The sequence below is a fragment of the Octopus sinensis genome, linkage group LG5 (genome assembly GCF_006345805.1).
Source record: "Octopus sinensis linkage group LG5, ASM634580v1, whole genome shotgun sequence".
Lineage (NCBI taxonomy): Eukaryota > Metazoa > Mollusca > Cephalopoda > Octopoda > Octopodidae > Octopus > Octopus sinensis.
Genome location: NC_043001.1, coordinates 126,786,121 through 126,807,917, shown reverse-complemented (window position 1 = coordinate 126,807,917; position 21,797 = coordinate 126,786,121). Strand labels below are relative to the sequence as shown.

The following is a 21,797-nucleotide window of genomic DNA, read 5'->3' as shown; positions in this document are numbered from 1 at the left end:
CATTCACCAACTTAAAAAAGGTGATCGTCCAGGAGAGTTGCAGGAGATTCCGAAGTTGTTTGGAAGCCATATTTGAAGCCAATGGCGACTTTGTTAAATAATCTATTCTTTAGTATGTCAAGAAAGTCTACGTAATTTTGGTAAATATATCTATTAAAATGAGATGTCAGTGTTACTTTCATTTTTTCGTAATTTAGACGACAATTTATTCACTGCACCCTGTATATATATGTGTGTGTGTGTGTGTTTGTGTGTGTTTGTGTGTGTATGTATGTATGTATGCGTGTTCCTGTGTATGAGCGTGAATGGATGTAAATGTGTGCATATGTGTGTGCGTGTGTATACATATATATATATATAATATGTAATAACACATATTACATATGTATTGTTATATAGGTTTAATATTAAATATATTGTATATATGTATATACATACACATGCGTGTGTATCTGTGATTGCGTGTATGTGTGTGCGTGTGCGTGTGCGTTTGTGTGTGTGTGTGTGTATGTGTGAGAGAGAGAGGGACTGAGTCTGTTTCTGCGAGGTTCGTCAGTGTGTATTTCTTTGGAGTCATTCTTAAATGAAATTTCTGATTTTACTTCAGCGTTAAACGGACATCCTCCGACCAGAGGATAGCCGAATTAAAAGCTCTTCTCGCCATGAGCAGAGTGGTTGGCCATGGCCAACTAGACGTAGATGCAATGTAGGTATTCGAAATTTTCTCTGTCATCAGCGCTACACTCATAGTCGTACTGTCCGTCAAGAAATCACACAGTGTTCGTCTGTTGTCACACTGTGCCGTGCTGTGTGTTATACGTCACGGTGTGACTGTTTACTTCGTTAGGGTGTGTTGTTTTTTACTATACGTTTGGTACAGTTTTATTCTTCGTCATACACCGTGGATCATTACGTCACACCAAGATTGTTCTTTTGTACGTTATGTTCTATCATTTTTCATACGTATTAACGTGCTGTTCCTGATTCTACGTCACTTCATCTCGTATATTTTACGTCATACTGTATTGTTATTACGTATATTTTTCATCAAACGCTGTTTGCTACATTATGCCGATGGTAATTCTCTGCGTTACGTTAATTTGTTCTTTCTTCGTCACACTGCCGATCACTGTTCTATTGCACATCAAATTATTTCTATTACGTCCCGCCGTGCTGTACATTGTTTCTTCCACGTTCCGTCATGTTCATCATTGCACCTTCGTCACGCCATGATGATCACCTATTTTCCGCTGCATTAATATTGGATCAATTCTTTTCTCTCACGTCACGTTTGATGTCCCCGTCTGTATTCTACGTTACAATGTACACTGATCTATGTTGCGTCTTATCCTCACTCTATTACATTGATCTTTTGCACAATTTCACTTATGTTACTAAGTTACACTGTCTTATTCATCCTTCGTCATATCATACCTTTCGTTTTTCTCTACACTATAGAATACTATATCCTACTTCATGTTGTCTATGTAGATATATTTCTACGACGTTATGTTAATATGTTTATTCTAAGTACTGTCTCGCTGTCACAATTTCGTTTCGCCGTGTGCCGTTTCCAAAAATTTCACAGTCCTTTTCTATGTTACGTCAAAAAATTGTATCATAACATCATGTATACACACACAAACACACACACACATATATACACACACACACATATATATATATATACATATATATATATATATATATATATATATATATATATATATATATATATATATATATATATATATATATATATATACATACATTTGTATATATGATGCAGCTTCACTGCGTCACACCTAACTGTTCACTATACCACAACGTGGATCTTCTTTGTGTGATGTAAACTTGTTTTGTTCGGAGTATGAACTGACTGTTAATTAGTTCCATATATTTTGATTTTCTGTTATTTTCCGGATTGTATTCAGTGCGTCACGTGTGACTTTTCTTTAAGTATCTTATTTATTCCACGTCGTCTAGTGATGTTTTTCATTCGTCAAGTCTCATATTTTTTTTTTATCATGTCAATTTATATTATGTCATGTCCAAATGTTCCTTTCATGGTATGTAATTCTCTTTAATTCTTTACTCTATGCATTTTGAAAATTTGATATTTCATTTCTGTTCTAAATAATCTTATTCATTCTACGACAAGCCGTACTATTTCTTTACATGCTCTTCCCCTTTTTTCAATATCTTTTATTGTTTCACTGCGTCAAAGTTTGATTACATCGTGTTTACCTCACATTTGTTCACCAAGACAAAGGCATGTTTCTTCACATGTGACACATGGATTTATCCTTTTTTTGTTACCTTTCTTTTAGAGCACCCTGTAAACGTACACCCTATCAGCATAGCATGGCTATGTATTCTATATCATACCGTGATGCTATGTACATCTTGTCAAAACGGATTTAGCTTATCTCTAAATTACGCTATATTCACACGTTCTAAAGAGTGCCTTATGTGCTACATTCGTCACTCTTCCACTATTTCACCTTGCAGATGTTTACAATTAACGCACCCAACTCTAACGTCACAGTGCTTCAATCTATGTGTACATACATGAATGCATACATAGATAGATACATACATACACACACATACATACATATATACGTACATACATATACATGTATAAATTAATACACGCGTGCATACGTAATTCATAAGACATACTTAGATGCATACATATGTAAAGACATATATATATATATACATGCATAAATTCATACTTACAAACGCACATGCATGTATACAAACATGCATACGTACTTACAGCCTCAACACGTATATATATATATATATTATTTAGGTAATTATGGTTTTAATAATAGGTATTACGATAATCCAAAAAACAAATATAATCGACTAAAAGATATAAATAAATTTAATTGTTTAATGATAATAATAAATATAATAATTTAATAATTAGAAATAATGTTAATAATAAGAACAAAATTTGGATAATTATTCCTTATGGGGCTCAAGTTAAAAGAAACATTATTAAAGAGATATTAAAACTAATTGAAGTATTCATTATAGATAATAAAAATATAACATTTTTTTCTAATAATAATTTTGGAGTTGGTTATTCTTCTACTAATAATGTTGGTGACATTATTTGTTCTTTTAATAAATTTAAGCTGAATAAGTTTTACATTAACAAATTGAATAATTATTCTAATAATAATAAAGACCAGAATATAATTAATTGTACATGTAGAGATATGACAAAATGTAAATTTTAAAATAAATGTAATTTGGATGATGTAGTATATAAATGTGTAGTGACTTTGATTGATGAAAATATTAATAGGAATAGCTATAATTTAAATGCGATTTACGTGGGGTAGACTTCTAATAAAATTAAATTAAGGGTAGCTCAACACATGCATTCATTTAAAAATAAAACATTGATCAATTCTACTGGCCTTAGCAAATATGTATGGGGATTGAAATCTAAAGGAATTAAGTATAATTTAAATTGGGAAATAGTTTGTAAATCTAAATCTTATCGAATAGGTAAACATTTTTGTTTACTATGTACAAATGAATTTATGGAGATATTACTATCTAATAATAAAAAAATCCTTAATTAGCAAGATGAGCGAAAAATTACATGTAGGCATAAGTTAAATTATTTATATAAGTTTAGCTAATTTGTGTATATATAAACACTGATTTATGTTTCTAATTTTTGTAGTTATAAATTGTAGTTGTATAATGAGTATAAATTAGCAGTAGATTATGTAGGGTACATTGCACAATTAGAATAAGACTAAACCAAAGTGTTTATAAAATAAATAAATAAATTGATGAATATAGATTAAGTTATAGAAATTTAGTATATTTTATGTATTTTACGTATTTTAGTTTTAAATTATTGAGAATTTAGAATTTTCCAATAAATGGTATGTTACATCTAGTTTATTTCTTATTTTCACAGCTAAAATACATATTGTTATTTTCACAGCTAAGTTACATATTTCTATCAATTTATTCTATAGTTATTATTTATGTCATGTTTCCACGTGATAAATTTCTTAGAAACACTAGGTTCTAATTTTAAAGTTTACAATTTCAGTTAACTGGTATTCTTCAATAAGATGTTATGATTTTATTCTTCATTAATATTGTTAAATTCTATTCGATTATTTATTGTTACGATACGTATATTTCTATATTTATTTGTTAATTATTATATGTTAAGATACATACATTTATTTTATTTTAGACCTGATAAGTGGCTATATTTTTAAATCGAATTAATTTTAAATCGAATTTATTTTAATAGTATCGATTTTATCATTATCCATTTAAAGATATAGTCACGAAATGCGCGTAGTCAGTTTAATGTTTCTTTGATTTATTGATTAAAAAAATATTTATTATAGTATATTTAATTTTTTCTATATATGGATAATGTCTTTCACTATTGAATTGCTTAATAGAAGATATTTCTCTTAATAATATATGTGCATGTATATATATATATGTATGTATGTATGTATGTATGTATGTATGTATGTATGTATATATATATATATATATATATATATATTTGTAAAAAATGAAGTTCGAAAATGCTGCTGTATTATACAATTTTTAATTTTTATATATACATTATAACATGTTTCAGTTCCTGAAATGAACCTTATCAAAAAAAGTTATATATAAAAAGAGACAGCTCATGCCGTCAAACACAAGAAATTCATTTATAATACACAACGGAGTCAGACATCTTAGAGTTCATGTATAGTTGATATATAGTTTGAAGTATATGTTCAAAGTGTTCGATGCAGTGGCCCACGGTGGCGATACGTATTCAATACAAAAAACAGATCAAAGTGGTGGAAAGCGGTCAATACAGAAGATTGATGTTTCCGAAAGAGCGAGGAATTCATTTTTACCTTAAGCAATTGTGACGACCCATGGTGGAAGTTCGCTGGGTGGTTCTAGTGATTTTTTGTGAAATGCTCGGTTTTATAATGCCTGTTAGGTGGTCAATCTAGCGTAGCGTGACGTCATTAATGTTTTGACCAATCGTTTCGTTAGGTATATATATATATACATACATACATACATTCATATGTATTTATATATACGTATACGTATATATATATTCTTCTATTCTTTTATTCTTTTATTAGTTTCAGTCATTTGACTGCAGCCATACTGGAGTACCACCTTGCAGGATTTTAATCGGATAAATCGACCCCAGGGCTTGCTTTTTAAGCCTAGTACTTATTCTATCGGACTGTTTTGCCGAACCGCTAGATAACGGGGACGTAAACACCGGTTGTCATGGAATGGGGTAGGGAAACACAGACACAAAGTCGCACACACGCACATACACACACATACATATATACACACGACAGGCTTCTTTCAGTTTCCCTCTACTAAATCCACTCACAGGGCTTCGAGTGGCCCGAGGTTATATTAGAAGACACTTGCCCAAGGTGCCACGCACTGGCCTGAACCCGGAACCATGTGGTTGGTAAGCAAGCTTCTTACAACACAGCTATGTCTGTATATGTGCTATTAAACGAATCCTGTGAAGTCTATACACTTCTTCAATTGTGAATTGCTTTGAAGTAATGGCTATTTCCTAAACATTACTTACGTTGAAGAACATTTTCAGTTTCATTAGATTTGAGTTAAAAGTTAAATTAAACAAAGACAATATTTTTCTCGAGAAATCAGTGACCGAAATCTCGATTTTTATTGAAGTTTTACATATGGCTTTTCAGTGTTATGAGAAGAAAGAACTTCACCACATCTAAGGAAGACTATGAAGTGTTAATCGCTCCATTACACAACCAGCATTCATTTATTTAATTCAAATGCTGACCCTATTGACGAAAATTTCATTTATATATATATACATACATATATATATATATATGTATATGTATGTATGTATATATGTATGTATGTATATATATATACATATATATATATATATATATATATATATATATATATATATATATATATATATATATATTTCAATATGGATAGTGAGTTTAAAAATTCATCTGCATTCTATAATCAATGTTTAGATATAATGAATATTAGATCTGCCTTGTGGCATGTAGTTACAAACGTTTACGATCGAAATTCGAATCTTGCCGATGAGGAGGTTATCTTTGTGGGGTCGATAATAGGAATACGGATCCAGTATTGTTTCGGATATATTCGATCTTTCTGTCGCCGAAAATGTGTGACCTTATACCTATGTAAGAAATCCATATTTCTTTCTTTCCTAGTTCAGTTTAATCTGTTTTTTTTTTGTTTCTTTTCCCTTGGTGAAAGTTTTTTGCTACAAACATGGAATCAGTAAGATATTTTGCCAACACTATGAAGCCTCATTGATTCCCATTGCATTTGTATCATCAAATGTGTACGACGGGTCGATGAAGTTTATACAACCACAAAAGCAATAATCAAGTGCCTTATGCTGCTTATTTTCAGCAAATACTGAATTCGAATCCCTTTACTATCGACTTGTTCGTTTGAGACCATTAATAAAATGGGTCGGTTATAGCAGTGAAAATTCTCCTAAATCCTTTCAAAACTTCACCAAGGTGCATTTTTTTTAAAGGTAGAAATATATTATTTCATCAGTTAGTAACATGACAGGAACAATATTATTGAGCCTTCACACGCACGCCCACGTACACACACACACGCACACATACACACACATACACACACACACACACACACACACACACACACACACACAAGAGAAAACAAAAACGCTAAAATATGAATAACCTGGCAAGTGTCTTCTACTGTAGCCTCGGGCCGACCAAACCCTTGTGAGTGGATTTGGTAGAAGGAAACTGAAATAAGCCCGTCGTATATATGTATATATATGTGTGTGTGTGTATACGTTTGTGTGTCTGTGTTTGTCCTTCCAACATCGCTTGACAACTGATGCTGGTGTGTTTACGTCCCCGTAACCTAGCGGTTCGGCAAAAGAGACCGATAGAATAAGTACTAGGCTTACAAAGCATAAGTCCTGGAGTCGATTTGCTCGACTAAAGGCGGTGCTCCAGCATGGCCACAGTCAAATGGCTGAAACAACTAAAAGAGTAAAAGAGAGTAACCTGCATCTAAAATGTTAATGGTTGTTACAAATGCTGCGCCTCTGCATCTTCCAGAATCTACTTTGGTCATTGTACATCCTCAGCATGGGAAAGACTAAATCAAGAAGTTTGATTTTTCATCCTTAATATCAGAATGCAATGCAGATCCCTCTCCGTTAGAACTACTAATCATTGCAAAGCACAAGTAAAAACTATAAATTAATACTTCTATGTCGTGTCTAGTATTACACATTTAGTGACAATCTAGAGCGCTGCTAGAAAATCGCTCCATGACTGATTCTCATGAAATCGCTCTCCATCTTATATATAGATCAACTTCTGATCCACATATGTGCTTATCTTTTCTCATTTTTTTTTTCGACACTACTTCAGTCATTTCTTCTCTTCGGAATTGTTTGACTTTGCACCAGATTCATTCAACCATTTCAAAACTGCAAATTCAATAGTTTCTTTCACACATGCAGTGAAAAATCCTCGCTCTCATAATATCGCTCTAACCATTGCATCCAGTTCTGCTCTCCAAGAAGATCGGTATCTTTTAGGCTCCCATCCAGCAATTTTTTTCTTTTTTGCAAACATTAATTTTCAATTAACTGCATAGACCTCGGGTCTATGGAGAGTGGGGTTAAGAAATCTACGAAAGCAGCCTTTTCTTTGGACCAAACTAATTAATATACACATACATATGCACAAAATACATACATAAGCATATTTATAAATATATTCCTACACTGAAAACTCATTTATTATTATTGTTGTTGTTTGTATTGTTTACTTTTTCTTTATGTTTTCATTATGGTTAATGAGACGTTTAATTTTTTTGTAATATCTCCATATGTTACAAACTACGCCACAATATCTATGGCCAGCACAGATATCATGGCGTTGCTGGTAACGTAAGTCCATCTCATCTATTTGCAAATATCGATCGCGTAGTTCAAACAACTCTAGATCAGCAGAAGTGGCATCTCAACAGTCTTCATGAGGGCATCATTGGTTTAAATTACTAATGTCTGTCACCCTGTGAAGATGATATCTTGGAGAAAGACGTTCACATGAACGAACAGCTCTGTTGGAATCCCTAATCTGTAGCAGACAATGGTGGGTCTGTGGCCGAATATTCTAATGAATATAGTTGTGATGATGGTGAGAGAGAAAGTTACGAGGAGTCCAGACCAAAACTGACATCAAATAACCTGAGCCGATTTCTTTTAATGCTAAACAGACATCTCACTCACTTTGTAAATATCTATGTTACACACAAATATACACAGATACACACTCACGCACACATATATATATATACATATACATGTATATATATATATATATATATATATATATATATATATATATATATATATATATATACATACATATATATATATATATATATATATATATATATATATATATATATATATATATATATGCATAGATGTATATATTTCTATATCTACATATACATATATATACATACATGTATATACCTCTATATGTTAAATGTATTTCTTGTTTCTTAATTGTATATATTTCTGTGTGTAAATATATTTCTCATTGTCAAAAGCATTCAATATATGTGTGTGTGTATACATACATATATATACATACACACACACACACACACACACACACACATATATATATATATATATATATATATATATATATATATATGTATATATACATACATACATATAGACACACGCACGTACACACGTATATACACACACATAGATACACACACACACACACATATATATTTCTATGTTAAGAAATTATTTTTCAGTGTTAAATGTAAATTGTATTTCCGTATGTTGAAATGTATTTCTCACTTTTATATGTATTTCTGTATGCTTAAATGCATTTTCATTGTTAAACGTATATATGTGTGTGTATATATGTATTTCTATATGTTTAAATGTATTTTTCATATTTCATATATTTCTATATGCTTAAATGTATTTCTCATTGTTAAATGTAAATGTATTTCTATATAATTAAATATATGTTTCATTGTTTGATATATATTTCTCTATGTTTAAATGTTTCTCATTATTAAAAGTTTATGTTAAATATTCCTCATTATTAAATGTTTATGTTTCTATATACTTCAATATATTTCGCATAATCAAGTGTTCTTTTTGTATTTCGTTATTATGTATTTTCTGTATATATTTCTGACTTTTCACATATATTTACGTCTTACTGCATTCCTGTCACACATCTTAGATTTCATCATCGCTATCCTCCTCCTTCTCTTCCTCTTCCTCCTTCCTTTCCTCTTCCTCCTTCCTTTCCTCTTCCTCCTTCCTTTCCTCTTCCTCCTCCTCCCACTCCTTCTCATCATCATCATCGTCATCATTGTCATAATTATCGTCATCCTTGTTAAATTTATAGTTCAGATTTTCTTGCTGATGTGACATACTTTCAACATTTAACTTTCTTTCTTGTTTTTTAATTATTATTCTCTAAATATGTATTATTTGCTGACCAAGCGATTCAAAAATATCAAATATCACTTGACGTTTTAAAAATCTAGTACTCTCCATTGTTGAATGCCAAATTTACGAAAAGCATTTCAAAACGCAGTCGAACGCACAGAAACACACAATCTTACAGTCACATACAAACACAAGAATACACAAACATTCGCAAACGTGTTCTCAAATCTAACAATTCCCATGCAAACATACACTCACAGAAGCACGAATGCATATTACAAAATACGTCAGAGGACACACACACACACACAATACGGAGACGTACCTGCATTGCAAGTTACATGATCTGAGATCGTGTGCTGAAGCAAAAACAATTGCAGCGTGGAAGATGCTTGTCGGCCATTTAAGGACAAAAAACCGTCAGTTTCACTTCAATATTTAAATTAAATTTGTGTCAAAATATTTTCATCGCTTCCAAACCGCGACCTGTTCATTGACAACATTTTGTGTATTTAAATGTTGAAGTGAAAGTAACGGGTTTTGTGTGTTCTTAAATGGCAATTGTTTATATAACTGATATACTTATTCTATACACATTAACACAAATTCGATAAACATATATATATATATATATATATATATATATATATATATATATATATATATAGAACCTTTAGAACAAGAGACCAGAAAACCATGATGGTCCTCTGGAGGACACTTATCCTAAGCCACTTTGACTATTGCTCTCAGCTATGGTCACCATCCAGTGTCAAGTTAATCACAGAACTTGAGGCTACGAAGCTACACGAAGAAGATAGCCTCTGTGCAGCATATAAGCTACTGGGAAAGACTCAAGAGATTAAGACTCTATTCCTTAGAGCGTAGGCGAGAAAGATATGCCATAATATACATCTGGAAGATACTAGAAGGACTTGTCCCAAACTTTGGCATCGAGAGTTACACAAATGCTAGAACTGGGCGCCACTGCATAGTGCCAAGGACTCCAAATTTGCCATCAAGATGTAGGACAAGATACTGTGATAGCCTGGGCTTCAGAGGCCCACAGCTCTTCAATATCCTCCCGAAGAACCTGAGAGACCTGCATGGGGTGGATGCAGATGTCTTTAAAATAAAACTGAATCTCTTCCTGCTAAAAAGCATTCGTGAAGTAAAATTATATAGCAACACCAAATGGCGGTGCCCCAGCATGGCCACAGCTCGTGAGCTGAAACTAGATAAAAAATAATAATAATAAAATATATATATAATCAAATTAGTTACAACTCTATCTCTTCTTGAGATAGAGTCGTAACTATACTAAATAGTAAAGTCAGTCGATATATCAAAGTGGCTGTTGAATGTTACTACTAGCTTAACCCCAGGCAGATTCCCTGCCAGCTGGTTATTGGTGCGAGTGCAGATTACCTGGGATTAAACTAGTAGTAACATTAAACATCCGCCTTGATGTAACGACTGACTTTACTATATATAGATATATATATACATATAATCTCTTACCTCCCAACTTTTCTACATCGACAAACAATTCGACGCAAACGATGAGGGTAAGTGACAAAAAAAAAAAAGCTAAAAGTCAAATGAGCTAAGCAGGACATAATAGACCTAGCTGCTAACCCATGGCAACCCACATCAGTTAGAAGCCTCTATTCCTGCCATTTTCTAACTAGTTCTTTATATTTCAAGTTCTTCCTTTCATGTAACCGGTCCCATGCTTTCGATGAACAGAAAATCTAAGTGGAGTTTTTTTATGAATCATTTCACGGATTGTTGACCTCTCCTCTAAGATATATACTCGTTCTCAATCACTAATATTCAGCTGCTATATAAAGCAGGTATAAATTAGGCTATAACTGTGGTGGATTGCTTAGTTTATATAATTGTGCTTTTGACGAGTCGTCTTTAACAGATATATTATGCATAAAACAGTGTGAGTCAGAAACACTGAAATAAATATAAATATTAGAAGACCTGACTTTAAGAGAAATATTTAACATGTAGACACATTTTTCTCTAACTGTGATGCACAGAAAACAAAAGAGAAGTGTCATACCTGACCGTTTCACGGTTTGTTAAGCGCTCATACATACATGCATTCATACATACATATGTAAATACATACATACATGCATACATACATACATAATTACAAACATACATACATACAACAGTCTTTGAATTGAAGTTCGCACTTATATATAACACATACAGAGACATGTGCGCATAAAACACACATACACGTACATGATGACTTTGTGCACTTGGTCGATCTCGTGATTAATATTGAATTATTTTCTATATCCTTATCTCTTTCTATACAAAAGCTCTTGGCAGTATCGGTACAATCGCCACAGGATAGTAGTAGTAGTAGTAGTAGTAGTAGTAGCGGTGGTGGTTGTGCCGTCGATGGTGGTGGTGGTAGTGTAGGTGGTGGTATTGGTGGTAGTTGTGGCTGAGTAAGTTAATACCTAATCCAAAAAATGAAAATGAACTTAAATTATAGCAAATTCTACAGATAGTCGAAAATTGGCAAGTTGCGCTGGCAATGTAGGTTCTATTTCATGTCATACTTTTACATTTCGTTTAAAACTAAACAGTTATCAAATCGGCCTAATAAAAGCCTTTGAAAAACAGAAATAGAGCATCCGTCGATCGCTGCTACTGCTTTGATATGTTGATGTAAGCAGGCTTACTATGAATGATGCGAAGGACAAGTAAATCTATAAGTGCTCCATTTTTACGCAGTACAATGATATTCTATTGCATCAGGAGAATTGAGGGAGAATTGGTCTAATGTCGTACCTAGTGTCTTGATAGTAAAATACCAATAATATATTGAGAGCAGCCACCATCCTCAATCCACAGTTGAAGGGAATACATAACACTTGTCCAACAGTTTTGCCTGGCTTTAGAATTCAGCATAAACCTAGATGAGTAGCCTAGATAGATTGCTACCATTTGTCCAAGATGTTATCTCGAGTCTCCTGAGGGAAGGGGCAACTTAATATCCCTTTTACAGGTTGGCTTCTATAACTTAAGGCAAAGACCTTTCACAAATAACAGGAAAGTACAACATTCGTTGGCGATCCAGTGAGCTATAACGATTATAAAATTGAACAATATCGAATGTGTTTTTTTATAGATAATAATCACTTTTTAATGTCCCTAATTCATGATACGGTTTCGATTTCGTTTGTAAGCTATAAACATAATCTTAGTTCCGTAGTTATAAATTGGTAATAAATTTGTAATCTTAGCTTAAACAATTAATCATATTTAAGAAAAGAGATGCTGCACTGTTATATTTTTTAGGTAAGTACACACACACACATACACACACACACACACACACACACACACCACACACACACACAAACACACATCTTTCCAACAGCTTTTGATTTGAAAAGTGAAAATTAATTACTGGCGAGATCTTTCCGCTTAATTTGATAAAATTTTAGTAACCAGACATTTTTTCCCTACACTGGTTTTTTTACACTTAGTTTTGCTTACGATTTTAGTGGCAAGAAAAAACGTAGTGACATATCAAGCGACGACATCAAACGTTCAATTCTGGCTCAAAGACTGATCCGATTTGCAGCAGAGAGACTTGCAAAGACTGAGTAATCTAAAGAAATGGTGAGGCATTTGATTTCTTTCTTTCTCTGTCTGTCTCTCTCTCTCTTTCTCTCACTCTCGCTCTCTGAAATTTCTGTATTTATTTCATTGTTTTAAAATGAAAGCTGTCCAGTTTTTATATTTATATATTTACAGTCACTTAGATTTAGAAACACCACAAAACCTATACATGTTAGAACTTCGAGTTTTAGTCAATACATCGGACTTGATGCAGCTGATTGACTAAATAGAATAGCTCCTTGGTATGTTAGATTAGTAGATTATAATTTGTAGATTAGTGAATTTGGATAAAGATAGATAAAAATTTAGGATCGATGGCAAGTTGAAGAATCGAAGCAGGTTGCAATAAATCCTATGCAGGTTCTAAATCATTAAAACACAGCGGTAACGATGATGATGATAGCGACGACAATGATTAAGATGTTGATTAAGATGATGATGATGATGATGATGTAAATTACGTGAACTAAGGGAAGGAAACAGTATAAAACCACTGCTTTGGTAATCTAAGAAAAGTTTAAAAGTAAGGTTAACAACAACGGAAGCAGACTTTCACTGTTTCTCTTACGTTGTGTATTATTGCTGGATTGTGTATTATTGTTAGTATATTACGAAGAGGAAGCATCTAAGAAGTGGTTTTATCAACTACAGATATCAACGAAATCTTCTTCGAACCACACTCCATCGTATTATATAAGAGAGACTACATGAAATAATGTAGTCCTAGATAATCGTAGAAAAAAGAGGGTCATAGTTGAAGTGTCTTTGATCATATGTCTGCTCAACAACAATTGATTTGAGGTTACACAAAATAGTCCATCTTAGAAAAGTGCCTGCAGCGTTTCTGGAAGTTTACAGAACTTAGGATAATGAGCAGGATGATAGAAAGAAATACGTCACACATTGCCCTGTATAAAAACAGTAAGCTATTCTGCTAAAGAGGATAGGAACACAGCGAGTTGGCTTCGATTCTAGGTTGTAGCCATTTCACTACATCTTTATCGATTACGTCTTTGATAATGAACGCTCCATATGCTCAATGCCTTTCTCTTTAATGAAGAAATATAGTTGTTTGAATTGACAGTATTCCATTGCTAGTACCTATTCGACTCCATGAAGATGAAATACAAAGAAGAATCTATGTAGACTTGGACTTAATGGATTGAGGAATGAGGAATATGCGAGGGAAGTTTATGACTGACTTCTTTGATTTCCAGTGTACAGGGAGTTCGAGGAAAGTTGACAGTTCACATACAAAGAAAATAAACATCATCGATAAAAATAATAGTATTTTAAAAAGATCCAAAATATCAACTAGATTATGGCTAGGCGATAACAGTTTACTCAAAGTAGCTGTGTCCAGCTATCGCCACGGCCTTAAGACGACTCCAGAATCTGGCGCATATGTTCCTCACTGTGTCTCTGGAGATATCTTAGAGCACCTCCTCGATCTTGACCACCGAATCGGCCTTAATGTTGCAGGCAGAGCTCTAGTGTCTTTCTCAACCGCGCTCCACACATAACAATTCATGGTACTACATTCGAAGGAATTAGGAAGCCAGAAGGTGAGTCTGGTGAAGTCGTAGAAATAATCCGACATTTATTTTCTGGGGTATGACAAGGAGCCGAGTCTTTCTGTCACACATATGGCCTTCCAGAAGCAACCCTCTCCAGCCAGGGCTTGGCCACAGTCATTAACAGATTCACATAGCCGTCTAAATTGAGCTTAAAGCTCTCTTCAAAAAATGTAGTGTTGAACTCTGCCACACGGACGCTGTCAGAACCCTGGCCGTATTCCCTCCTACTGGTCACAGTTACGTAGTCTCCGTTGCAGGTGTCCATGTTACATCTTTCAGCTTTGTCAGCGTTCACAAAGTATTATGCAGCAGTCATGATGTCGGCGTTTTGATAACCTGCGTGAATCATAATGATACAAGTAATTCTTTTTCGATATTCAGATGGCTTCCAATCCTCCATATCAGCTTTTTTCTCAACTACAACTTTAATGTTTGTGTTCTCCAACGTCAGTGACTATTCATCAATACATCTGCTGTTCATGAAAGAAAAAGGAGACAAAAAATGTCGTCAAATTTAGCCCGAACATCCTACATATTATTACTACTATTTTCTCGGGATTCTGGCAATGAAAGCCTGTATGTAACCATATAACGTTGACAATTCCACAATCAGCAATCAATTCGCTTTAAATGTCTTTAATAATTATGATAATTCTTTCTACTATAAACATAGGCACTGAAATTTTGAGGGCATGGGCTAAGTCACTAACATCGACCCCAGTGCTCTACTGGTACTTATTTAATCGACTTCGAAGAAAATGAAAAGCAAAGTCAACCTCGACAGAATTTGAACTCAGAATGCAAAGAGTCAGAGGAAATGCCGCTAAACATTTTGTGCCACACATTAATGATTCTAATGGCTTGTCCCATTTTTTCAAGAATTAAAATAATGATTAAGGCGGTAAGCTTGCAGCATCGTTAGCACGCATTTCGTTGGTCTTTTACATTCTCAGTTCAAATTCTGCAGAGGTTGACTATGCCTTTCATCTTTTCGGGGGTGATAAAATAAATACCATTTGAGCCCTGGTGTCGATGTAATAGACTTACCTCTCACCTGAAATTACTGACCTTGTGCCAAAAAGCTGAAACCAATAATTGTCCTAATGATTTATTATATAGACATAAGAATAATCGTTTAAGAAGTGTGTAGTCGTTTAAATAGAACTCTGTATTTAATTGGTAATTATTTTTCGACCACTTAACGATAAAAGACGAATTCGACGATTCTAGAATTTTGACGATTAGTATCTCTTCCGATTGGAAATGTAAAAGTACTTTGCTTGTCGTTTAATGACCTCTTCCAACATATTGCCCCACGGTTTTTACAATATAATTCAAAAACTTATTTATCTCTATGCATTTCAGATTCAGCAAGATTCTTCAATGAAAGTAAACACATCCTTAAACCAGTCCTCATCTGATTGATTGCCGGCCAGAACTTCTTTCCTATTTTGACGAACAAACGAAAGATTAAGATATAAATGGAGAAACAAAATTAAATTAAAACAATATATATATATATATATATATATATATATATATATATATATATATACAGAATGAACATAAAACATAAAAAACACGATCTTTAAACATTATCAGGGTAACAGTACTATGAACCAAATGGGAAACCGATAAACTGGTCACTGCCAAAATGCATCGCTGACCTTCAACGCAGTTTTATGGCGTAGTCAAATATTATTTTTTGTTATAAACCCTTGCATTGTGTTTCTATCTCATTGTCTACTTTCTACAACTTCTCCGTCTCTTCCTATTTCTTTCCATACTGTTCCTTCTTATTTTCATTTTTTTTTTAATGATACCTAATATTTTTGTTATTGAGTGAATCCCCATGTTATGGAAATTGACGTAAGTGCATCGACACTTGCAACATGGTTTTAATTCCTGGTTGCAATTCTTTCCTTTAACTATGATAGTCGTGTCTTTGGAAAAGGCATGAATATCACGACTTCACCTCCCTTTTTTAATTTCTGCTCTTACGTATCAGATAGAAATTATTACTATTTTAATACTCATGTATTATTTTATCTTCAATTTGTTTCGAAAATCCTTCACGTAGGAATATTTATTTTTCTAATTTCTTCTCTACTTCTATTTATTTAAAATATGTTTTATTGATTGTAATTAAAAAATAGTAACAATAAAAGATGCAACAACTGAATAACAAATTATACGTATTCTTTTAATGAGCATTGCTTTTGTTCGTTTATTTCATTTCTATTTATACTTTTTTGGCGCTCGTGCATTTAGATATACAACCAGAAGTATGTGCAACTCTTTTTTAAAAAATTAAGTATATTCACAAAAGTAGAATGCAAAACTTCGTATGTCATAGTAGGTCACAAATAGGTGATATAGCTAACAATTGAACAGCTATATGTATGTAACATTAGGTATACACTTCACATTTGCATATCACTATTTTGTGCTTTTAGCTAAATTACTTGACACATGTCCTTAGTGAGTATTGATGAATAAATTCATAGATATTGAATACCGATGTGCTAATGGATTTACTAAATTTTATTGTTTACTAAGTATGTAATCCAATAAATGCAGGTGAAATTTAACGAGCAAAACTATTATAAAATAGTGTTCTGCCGGCTGAAGGCATTGCTGTGTATAGGAATAATCAAACAACATCTACATTGTGTCAACATCAAGCTATTATTTCGAAACAAAAAATGATGAGAGAAAGAGTAATTTATTATAATTCGGATTAAAAATTAATAAAAATGTTGAACCAATAACGGCGTGACATCCAAGGAAACCTGTGGCTACAAAGAAGATTAATTTATAAATTCTGTCTGAGGTTATAAAAAAATTATGGCTTTACTATTATTGCAATCTTTCCTGTCCTATTATGATAAAATGTAGTAAGTCGGTGTCTGTTACATGTTACGGTAATTAGGTAATGTATTATCTAATTGTCATCCTTATACTTCAAGAGACCCGTTTTCAAATTGATGATTATTCATATTTATAACAGCAATTTTACTTATTTGTCTTTTATAGATTCTGTGCGAAAAACATTATATCCCGATATGTGTTCTAAGTAGGTTTGGTCCGCATATGATTTATGAGTTAGTGCAGGTTAAATGGCTTTAAATTTCGATTTCCTATTTCTATTTTATCATTATCTTATTGGAATTTTGTCGTACGTGATATTGCCTCGAGTAAAAACTTCTTTCTCTGCGTGTTGTAAATAACTAACAACTTTCGATAGTTAGTTTTAGTACTATCACAGTTTTAACATGTAATGATAACTGAACTTCTTTCAATCCTCTCCACTGCATTTTGTAAGCTCTTTTTGGAAAATGCATGGATCATGCAAAGATATGCAATGTAACCACCAAAATTGAATATGATGCTGGACAAAATAATGAAGAATGTGATTCCAGTGAAGTATGGCATTAGATATACCAATCTTAGGTAAAGAGTTATTGATGATATTAATGAACTTCTGGTTTCTGTATGGTTTTTGGCAGAGCAAGTTAATTGAAGACAGAAATGATGACAATTGTATGCAGAATAACATCAGAATAAAGAGTTACAAGCATGGCTCTGATTTTTGGGGCATACATTTCGTCCTTTAGTTGTCGTTTCTGATGAAAGTAAAATCTTTCAAGAACAGCTTAAATCTTCAGGACAGTCCGAGTATTCCTTCCATACTATAGTACCACTTTTAAGGATATCACTCTTCAAAAGTTTAATGCTTTTGATATGCTATCAAGATACCCATGTAAATTACACTAGTTTGTTGTTTGGTGTTTCTCTGGGCATGATTTGAAAAATATTACGCAAGATAACTGAGTTCAATCATCCACAGGCAGATGAAAACAGCAAAACAATTTATGTTGAAACGTCGTAAAATCTGCTTCACATTTGTAATATTGTATATAAAGGAAATTACTCTGGCTATAATGGCGTACGTTAAGTGTTCTCGGTTAAAGGAAATGGAAACAATCTGCAATAACAGGAGAGTTTACTCTCAGATTTTGTGAGAGTTAATACTTTAAATGGATAAATCAAAATAATTATTATCTGTTAGTTGGAAGAGAAAGTTACACATAATAACAAATAGCAATTAAGCTAACTGCATTCGTACTCTATGAAATATCTATTCTTGGTGTTTACATTTATAGAATTGTAGGAAATCAGGGTTCGATAGCTAATACATAAGAGCATTCTTCGCTCTATACAAGTGACCCACAATCATTACAATTATCGGATAAGAGATAGATAGCATGGACACATAAGATCTCCGATCAGAAATTATATTATAGTCGCTATAAATCTTTAGTCAGAAATAAACAATTGATTACCTGGAAATCTCAGATCAAAATAATTCTGATGTGTGCGAATTTCTCTACGCGTAGAAAATCTAATTCAGAGAATATCTAAACTCAGAGAAAATATTTATATACATGATATTTTAGATCAGAAGAAACATTGAAACTCTTATAAATGTTGTATCAGCGGTAAAACTGAAACACACATAATCCCAAATGAAAAATACTGATTCTCAGAAAACTTCAAATACATAGTATGCTTAAGCAAAAGTTCCCCTCCTAATATAACATAGACACAAATAATTACAAGCCTGACCTGAATTATATCATTGATAAACTTAAAATTCGGAATGAAAACAAACAGTGATTTAGAAATAGAGTCTCATATTAAAAGAAATGTATTAACACACAATAAATTAAGTTTTAGGTAAAGCTAAGTTGTTACCGCACAAATTTCAACATTCTAGGAGAGTTTGTGCCTCGGCTTCCCTCATTAACTTACACAAAGTATTACAATAAGAGGCTCGAGGTTTTCATTGATATTAAAAAACATACTTCATATTTAGTATAGCATTTGTATTGAAAGACACAGATCAGATCCGATATTAACATAGATAATATAAGCGTAGAAGTAAAATGGGGTTCTTATGTTGACACAAACCAACAAAAGGAATAGCGACTGTCTAAAGACCCTTTACTATTATCGCTGAAGCTGTTAGAATGAAACCAAATTCAATTCCAGCGGAATGCAAACTTGTTTTTTTTCTTGTTATTTAGGTCGTTGATCAACTCTGAGCGAGAAAACCATTGACAATGGGCATTTCAGCCGTGATTTATCCCGTTCTTTTGTATATATTTGAAGTTTCCCTTTACAGCGATTAATTTTCTGCATGTATATGTGCGCGCGCGCGTGTGTGTGCGTGCGTGTGCGTGCGTGTGCGTGCATAGTTGGTTTCAAAACATTGATATGCGGGTCAAAAAAGCAAAGTTTGAAGGGAATAGTAGTCCTTCCCTTTGGTTTCTAGATCGAAGCACATAGGAAATATGATGTATTGACCAAAGGCAGAAAAAGAAATAAAACTTTGTCACACAGTGTTATTGGAAAGTAATTTTATTACATCTGGAAGGATTGTAGGCCAACGACAGGTTGCCTTTGAAATACTGATCATAGCTGTTCTCAACCTGGAGTGATCAAAGATTAAACAAAAGTAAGCATTCCAAAACGGACTTGATAAGATGATGGTTTTTCGCAGATATCTCAGGAAAAGCTTTGAATCTATTTCTCAACAGATAAAAAAATAGCATCAAGAGATTGGTGATTCACTGCATTGGCAGCAGCTTCTTTCTTATAGAAAGAAGGATTTCGTTAGAAATGTACAAAAAAGAAAAAAATAATAAAATGCGGGCGCATGCATCATATAAGCTAAAATAAAACAGATTTCTTTTAAAAAAAAGTATTTGGACTCTCTTGATTTTGACCTCACATATTTTGCTGAATCTTTTTTCTACCGAAGCAATTTTCAAATTTTATAGCTGAAAATGTAGCTTAGGATGTGACCAACCTAAAACCATAATTTGGTTAAAAACTGAGTTAGTGACAAAGCCTAGAAGTGGTCGCAGGTGGGTAATTGTTCACCTTAAGGATATTATTCATACACTACGTGAACGATATATAAATTTAGAGACAGGTGTTCTTCTATATAGAATACACTCCGTAGTACTCAAGGGATTTGAACTTGAGCAGGTAGAGAAGTAAATATAAGGACAAGTGTGTTAAGCATATATATAAAAATGTATGTATAGACACACACACACACACATACGTATATATCAAATTATATATACTATTAAGTTGTCAAGATAGTTCTTGCGGTTTTTAACCTTTAAATTCAGGTGCACATATCTCGGCTCATACAAAACTTTATTAATCGAAATAAACACCATGAGAATCAGCAAACTTTTGCCAACGCGAAACATGTTTATTTATGTCAGTAGCGTAAAACTCCTGCGTTCTGGTGGCAATGAAGTCGTTGAAAGCATGTTTGGCATCGTCTTGGGTTTTGAAGTATTTCTCACGCAGGAAGTTGTCGAGATGCTTGAAAAAGTGGTAGTCTGTAGGCGAGAGGTCTGGTGAGTATGGCGGATAAGGCAGAGTTTCGTAGCCCAATTTGTTCAACTTCTACAGGGTCAGTTGTGAGACATGCGGCCGAGCGTTGTCGTGGAGAAGAATTGGTCCTTTTCTATTGACCAATGCTGGCTGTTGTTGTCGGAGCTTCATATGCATTTCATCCTTTTGCTGACAGTACTTCTTCGCCGTAATGGTTTCGCCTGGATCCAAAAAGCTGTGATGGATGAGACTGGACGCAGACCACCAAACAGTCACCATGACCTTCTTTTGGTACAATTTTGGCTTCGGGAAGGGCTGTAGAGCTGAGCGTCGCCGATTGTTGTAAAGAATCTACTTTTCATCGCAAGGCACAATCCGGTCGAGAAACGGATCGTTCTTGTTACGTAAAAGAAGGGAAGATGACACTTCAAAACACCATATTTTTTGTTGGTTGTCGTTCAATTCGTGCGGCACCCAGTTCTCAAGTATTTTTTTATCCAATCTCTTTCAAGTGGTTGGAAATTGTCATTTACATTACGTATAATTCAGAAGCAAGCTCTCGAACAGTTGTG

At 33.3% G+C, this 21,797-nt stretch overlaps 1 protein-coding gene across 6 annotated transcripts in view; it reads left to right on the top strand.

Annotated features, from left to right (window-relative positions):
• LOC115211866 overlaps window positions 1–16,352 on the top strand; it is a 99,291-nt gene extending 82,939 nt beyond the window's left edge. For 4 of the 6 annotated variants that reach the window (XR_003881694.2, XR_003881693.2, XM_036503069.1 and 1 more), the window contains 3 exons: window positions 608–706; window positions 13,111–13,228; window positions 16,171–16,352. Coding sequence is in view for 2 of the 6 variants with exons in the window: in XM_036503069.1 (XP_036358962.1) it covers window positions 608–706; window positions 13,111–13,216 (205 nt within the window). In the remaining 4 variants the exon portion in view is untranslated. The remainder of the gene's footprint in view (window positions 1–607; window positions 707–13,110; window positions 13,229–16,170) is intronic. The other 2 variants (XR_004999192.1, XR_004999193.1) reach the window with 1 other exon arrangement.
• Window positions 16,353–21,797: the final 5,445 nt, after the last annotated feature.